Source organism: Triticum aestivum, chromosome 3B (assembly GCF_018294505.1).
Source record: "Triticum aestivum cultivar Chinese Spring chromosome 3B, IWGSC CS RefSeq v2.1, whole genome shotgun sequence".
NCBI classification, from domain to species: Eukaryota; Viridiplantae; Streptophyta; class Magnoliopsida; order Poales; family Poaceae; genus Triticum; species Triticum aestivum.
In genome coordinates this window covers 727,232,034-727,239,234 of record NC_057801.1, presented here as the reverse complement: position 1 = coordinate 727,239,234, position 7,201 = coordinate 727,232,034, and the positions used below count along the sequence as shown (strand labels likewise).

Below are 7,201 nucleotides of genomic sequence, written 5' to 3'. Positions count from 1 at the left end.
ACTATAACATGCAAGGGAGGATAATCTTAGAGTTGTTCGTCGTGCTTAAGGCTGTGATGGTAGAAATCAAGAAGGAGCATAAAGGGTTGATGATTAACAAGATCACTAGTTTCAAGAAGGGCAAGGGCAAGAAGGGAAACTTCGTGAATGGCAAGCCAGTTGCCGCTCCAGTGAAGAATCCCAAGAACCCAAACCCGAGACGAAGTGCTTCTATTAGGGGAACAGTCACTGGTAGCGGAACTGCCTCAAATACTTGGTAGATAAGAAGGCTGGCAACTTCAACAAAAGTATATTTGATATATGTGTTATTGATGTGTACCTTACTAGTACTCCTAGTAGCACCTGGGTATTAGATACCGGTTAAGTTGCTAATATTGGTAACTCAAAACAAAAGCTACGGAATAAATGGAGACTAGCTAAGGGTGAGGTGACGATGTGTGTTGGAAGTGTTTCCAAGGTTGATGTGATCACCATCGCACGCTCCCTCTACCTTCGGGATTAGTGTTGAACCTAGATAAATGTTGTTTGCATTGGTGTCTGCGTTGAGCATGAACATGATTAGATCATGTTTATTGCAATACGGTTTTTCATTTAAGTCAGAGAATAATGGTTGTTCTATTTACATGAATAACACCTTCTATGGTCATGCACCCAATGTGAATGGTTTATTGAATCTCGGTCGTAGTGATACACATGTTCATAACATTGATGCCAAAAGATGTAGAGATTATAATGATAGTACCGCTTTCTTGTGGCACTGCCGCTTAGGTCAATTGGCGTAAAGCGCATGAAGAACCTCTATGCCGATGGACTTTTGAAGTCACTTGATTTTGGATCACTTGACACATGTGAACCATGCCTCGTTGGCAAGATGACTAAAACCCCGTTTTTGGAACAATGGGCAAGTGACTTGTTGGAAATCATACATGCTGATGTGTGCAGTCCGATGAGTGTTGACATGTGCAGTGGATATCGTTATTTTCTCAGCTTCACCGATGAATTGAGTAGATATGGGCATGTTTACTTAGTGAAGCATAAGTTTGAAACGTTTGAAAAATTCAAGCAATTTCACAGTGAAGTTGAGAATCATCATAACAAGAAGATCAAGTTCCTACGATATGATCAAGGGGAGAGTATCTGAGTTATGAATTTGGCAATCACTTAAGACAAGGTGGAATCGTTTCACAGTTGACGCCACCTGGAACACCATAGCGTAATAGCGTGTCCAAATGTCATAATCGCACTCTATTGGATATGGTGCTATCTATGATGTCTCTTACCGATCTACCGCTATCATTTTGGGGTTATGCATTAGAAACAACTACATTCACTTTAAATAGGGCACCATCTAAGTCCGTGGAGACGACACAGTATGAACTATGGTTTGGCAAGAAACCTAAGTTGTCGTTTCTTAAGGTTTGGGGCTGCGATGCTTATGTTGATAGGCTTCAGCCAGAAAAGCTCGAACCCAAAGCGGACAATTGTGTCTTCATAGAATACCCAAAGAAGACAATTGGGTATACCTTCTATCTCAGATCCGAGGGCAAAGTTTTTGTCGCTAAGCACAGGTCCTTTCTCGAGAAAGAGTTTCTCTCAAAAGAATTGAGTGGGAGGAAGATAAAACTTGATGAGGTTGTTGAACCTTTACTTCAACCAGAGAGTAGCGTAGCACAGAAAGATGTTTCTGTGGCACCTACGTCAGTTGAAGAGAAAGCTAATGATGATGATCATGAAGCTTCAGATCAAGTTACTATCGAACCTGTAGGTCGACAAGGGTGTGTACAACTTTTGAGTGGTAACCCTGTCTTAAAAAAGGGTCATCTTGTTGGACAAAGGTGAACCTACGAGCTATGGAGAAGCGATGGTGGGCCGGGATTCCAACAAATGGCTAGGAGCCATGAAATCCGATATTGGATCCATGTATGAGAACAAAGTATGGACTTTGGTGGACTTGCCCGATGATCGGCAAGCCATTGAGAATAAATGGATCTTTAAGAAGAAGAGAGACGCTGATGGTAATGTCACCATTTATGAAGCTCGACTTGTCTCAAAGAAGTTTCCGACAAGTTAAAGGAGTTGACTGTGATGAGACTCTCTCAATCATAGCGAAGCTGAAGTCTGTTAGAATTATGTTAGGAGTTGCTGCATTTCATTTACAAAATCTGGCAGATGGATGTCAAAACAAAGTTTCCTTGATGGTTTCCGTGAGGAAAGGTTGTATGTGATACAACCAGAAGGTTTTGTCGATCCTAAGGACGTTAAAAGGTATGCAAGCTCCAACGATCCTTCTATGGACTGGAGCAAGCATCTCGGAGTTGGAACATATGCTTTGATGAGGTGATCAAAGCTTTTGGGTTTATAGAAAGTTTGAAAGAAACTTGTATTTACAAGAAAGTGAGTGGGAGCACTACAACATTTCTGATAAGTATATGTGGATGACATATTGTTGATCGGAAATGATGTAGAATTTCTGGAAAGCATAAAGGGTTGTTTGAATGGAGTTTTTCAAAGGAAGACTAGGGTAAAACTGCTTACATATTGGGTATCAAAGATCTATAGAGAGAGAGATCAAGATGCCTGATAATACTTTCACAGAGCACATACCTTGACATGATTTTGAAGGAGTTCAAAATGGATCAGTCAAAGAAGGTTCTTGCTTGAGTTGTAAGGTGTGAAGTTAAGACTTAAAGCTCGACTATGGCAGAAGAAAGAGAAAGGACGAAGGTCGTCCCCTATGCCTTAGCCATAGGCTCTATACGATATGCCACGCTGTGTACCGCACCTGATATGTGCCTTACCACGTGTTTGGAAAGGGGGTACAAGAGTGATCCAGGAGTGGATCATTGGACAACGGTTAAAATTGTCCTTAGATGAATAAGGAAATGTTTTACGATTATGGAGGTGATAAAGAGTTCGGCGTAAAGGGTTATGATACGTCTCCAACGTATCTATAATTTATGAAGTATTCATGCCGTTATATTATCATTCTTGGGTGTTTTACAATCATTTTATAACAACTTTATATCATTTTCTGGGACTAACCTATTGACCCAATGCCCTGTGCCAGTTGTTGTTTTTAGCTTGTTTTTTACATCGCAGGAAATCAATATCAAACGGAGTCCAAACACCGCATAACTTTTTGGAGATTTTTTCTGGACCAGAAGGAACCCAATGGGTCTGAGGTGCACCTGGGGGGTGCCCCGAGGGGGGCATAACCCACCAGGGCGCGCCAGGGCCCCCTGGCGCGCCCAGGTGGGTGGTGCCCACCTAGGTGGCCTCCCGCACCCCCTCTTTGCACTATAAATTTCCAAATATTCCGAAACCCTTCGGGGTAGCCCTAGATCAGAAGTTCCGCCGCTGCAAGGCCTATGTATCCACGAGATCCAATCTAGACCCCATTCTGGCACCCTGCCGGAGGGGGGGGATCATCACCGATGGTCATCTTCATCATCCTGGCGGCTACTACGATGAGGAGGGAGTAGTCCACCCTCGGGGCTGAGGATTTGTACCAGTAGCTATGTGTTTAATATCTCTCTCTCTCTCTCTCTCTCTCTCTCTCTCGTAATCTATATCATGGGCTTTGTTAATATCGTCGGATCATATGATGTTTCTCCCCTCTATAGTCTTGTTATGATGAATTAAATCTTTATCCTTCAAAGTTTTGTCTTGTCGGATTGAATATTCAGAGATGAGAACACATGATATATGTCTTGCAATATGAATACTTGAGGTGATAATGAGGTATCTTATAGAAGATAACACCGAGTACGACGTACGTAGTTACATGCACTCCCATATGCACAAAATACAATGTCTTCCACCTTCGTAATTCATGAGAGCACGTGACAACGTGAGACTTATACTTGATTCCATGTAGGCTAGGGAAACAAGCATCATCCACCAATCACCCAACCAACATGTGATTCTCCACATCTTATTGTACGAGCGCTTGTCAAAACGGTCACCACATTATAGCATGACACTGTATTGGCCATAGCTTGCTAGTTTTGCTAAACTACATATGTCAGGGCTCTGTCCTGAAACTTCCGCTTGGTAGTCAAAAGGACCGTCTTGTCACTGAAATCACCAATAGACCCTTTGTTCGTATCTGTACCCGAAAGTTTTCCCATTTTCCAGTCTCCGAGCGCTGCGCTTCCATATGGTTCCACGGAGGAAGAGGAAGAAGAATAATATGATGAAGAAGGTGACATCTCCAAAATAAACTTAAAACTTTTGCATAAACTGGAGATCAAGTCGCGTGTTCATTTTGCCGAAAATATCTATTAAAAAAATACTTTCCAATTTTCAGTCTTTGTGGATGCACTTCTTCCCATCCAGCTCAAGAGAACAACATAAACAACAGGGAAGGCATGTTAGCTCATTGCCAGCCGACCTGCACTGCATCTTTTTCTTTCTTGCTTGCAGCAACATAGCAACAGTTGAGACACGCAAATCAACCAATAAGTAGCGCTACTGTTTAACAATGGCCTCTTGACTAGTCGTCTAATCATGGGCGTCACGTCTCATCCCCCTCCTCCTCCCCCCGTTGGTCCGCCATTATTGTACAGAAGACGTGACGCCGTGGCGGTGTTCGCTCGCCGGACATCCACGTCAGAGACACAGTGACACCACCACTCACCACCACCCTGGGGCGGCGACATACCCTCCTTCGGCAAGCTCAAGGTGAGAGTAGGTGCCTGCTGATGGCCGCGTTTGGTCTGGCTGGTGATCTTAACCTACTGATCGTGCGTTAATTAAGCCTGAGCTCCCTTAGGTCTCTGTGCCGGCATTTGAAATTGTTATCCTCCAACAGTAGCCGTGATACAAGCCTATGCTGCTACATACTGTAAATTAACCGTAGATAGATATAGATGAACCTGAATAGCTGATGTTGTACATCAACTGTTGCTTTTCAGCAAAAAATAGTAGCCGTTGCTTTCTGAAACTCACTTCTCGCAATATATATAAATTCTGCGGTAGGTTGGCTCAGTGTTCAGATTGTCATTGGTGTTTAGTTACATATAAGACATGCATAGTAGAATTTTCAATCATATTAACCCAGAGAAAGTAGATCCGTTCAGCCTTTCAGTTAGATAAGAGAGGTACACAAATGGTTCTTTACATGAGTTGTATCTAATCCAGTCTTTGCCCAGTTAACTTGTCTGAATTAACGAGCTGCGATACCGCTGTCAGCACGTCGTAAGCAGCAGTCAGAATTGGTAATCTTAGCCTCATCTGGCGAGTTACTGTTGGAACCGCCAACTCCTCGCCGCAGCTCTCCTCTCCCTCTCACTCTGCTTACTCACGTTTGCCGTAGTTCGGTCACCGGAGAGGAAGAAGGAAGAGATTCAGAGAAGTTCAGAAAGTGGTGAAAACCGGGTTTTTCCAGCGCACGAACGCTTTTCCCTTTACCTCGAGCACGAACTCGATCCTGTCCCTGAGCTACAGAGGGGAGCTAGGATTTTATACCCGCAAGCACCGGCCTGCACGGCCTCGCCCTGCACCAACTCGCTCACCCATTCCCCCACGCCCTCCGCGCTCTGGCCGCGTCCACGCACCGCGCCCGAACACGATCGCCACGGCCTGCCAGCGCGGCCGACGCGGTCTACCCCTCCTTATCGCTCGCTAACAGCCCGGCGTGGCCCCGCGCACACACGCGCTGACTCACACACACACGCAGACCTACGCGCGCGCACACCGCGGACCCGACGCACCCGTCACGTCCGGTGCGCGCCCATACACGCACCAGCCGCGCCAGGAGCATCACCGCGGCTTATTACACCCAACACTCGCGCCCTAAGCCGCGGCTCTGAGCAGCCCGCCATCCTCGACGTCGCCGTCGACCAGCAGTGCATGCTCCGGTGCCGGCGCCTTCTTCCACTGCGGGCGGTCACGCTTGAAGTGACCCCGCTCCCCGCACTTGTAGCACCTGCCCTTCCTGGGACCACCGACGCCTGAAGCCTCGCTGCGCGTCCCGTCGTCGTCGTCCCGAGCTCCACCGTGACGCCGCTCCCGCGCCCTCCATTGCGCCGCCTTGTACAGCAGCTCGCCGTCAGCTTGCTCGCCGCCTGCCTGATCGCGTCGCCGCAGCCGTTCATCAAAAGCCTTCAGCCGCCCCAACGCGTCCTCGAACAGCATCGCCCCGACGTCGCAGAACTGCTCAATGCCGGCCACCGCCGCGTACAGCCGGTTCGGCACCGAGTCAAGTAGCTTCTTGACGAGCGCGGAATCTTCCAGGGTTGAGCCCAACGCCGCGTAGCGCGCCGCCATGCCGCCGAGCCTCCCGGCGAACGCATCGAGAGACTCGGACTCCGCCATCCGCAGGAGCTCGAATTCTCCCCGGAGCGTGCCGAGCCGCGTCACGCGCACGCGATCCACGCCCACGAACCTGGCCTTCAAGCTCGCCCATATCTCCGCCGCCGTCCTCTTCGCAGCCACCTGCAACAGAAGATCGTCGGCGAGCGCTCGGAGCAGATAGGCCCTCGCCGGCTTGTCCTTCTTGACGATCACCACCGATGCCGCGTCCTCCGGCGGCACCACCGCCTCCCACAGCTCTGCGGCATCAAGGTCCGCCTCCACCTTGATGGCCTAGGTGGGGTAGTTGTCGCCCGTGAGCACGGGCGCTGGGTGCGACACCGCGCCGCCCGATCCGCCGGCGTATGGCACGATGGACATCGCCGGCGAGCTCCCTCCCGCACGAGGCTCTGATGCCAATTGTTGGAACCGCCAACTCCTCGCCGCAGCTCTCCTCTCCCTCTCACTCTGCTTACTCACGTTTGCCGTAGTTCGGTCACCGGAGAGGAAGAAGGAAGAGATTCAGAGAAGTTCAGAAAGTGGTGGACATGGGATTTTTCCAGCGCACGAACGCTTTTCCCTTTACCTCGAGCACGAACTCGATCCTGTCCCTGAGCTACAGAGGGGAGTCAGGGTTTTATACCCGCGAGCACCGGCCTGCATGGCCTCGCCCTGCACCAACTCGCTCACCCACTCCCCCACGCCCTCCGCGCTCTGGCCGCGTTCACGCACCGCGCCCGAACGCGATCGCCACGGCCTGCCAGAGCGCCCGACGCGGTCTACCCCTCCTTATCGCTCGCTAACAGCCCGGCGTGGCCCCGCGCACACACGCGTTGACTCACGCACACACACACGCACACCTACGCACGCGCACACCACGGACCCGACGCGCCCGTCACGTCCGGTG

The 7,201-nt window shown here is 49.1% G+C and overlaps 1 protein-coding gene across 1 annotated transcript; it reads right to left on the bottom strand.

Moving 5' to 3' along the window:
• Window positions 1-5,057: 5,057 nt before the first annotated feature.
• LOC123066225 (uncharacterized) lies at window positions 5,058-6,887 on the bottom strand. The gene has a single exon (XM_044489353.1). It carries the CDS (start codon window positions 6,316-6,318, stop codon window positions 5,797-5,799), a length of 522 nt encoding a protein of 173 aa, XP_044345288.1. The 5' UTR covers window positions 6,319-6,887; the 3' UTR covers window positions 5,058-5,796.
• Window positions 6,888-7,201: the final 314 nt, after the last annotated feature.

What these genes read in the sequence shown, in the direction of transcription:
- LOC123066225 (XM_044489353.1), bottom strand. Translation starts at nt 6,318, where the DNA reads ATGGCGGAGTCCGAGTCTCTCGATGCGTTCGCCGGGAGGCTCGGCGGC.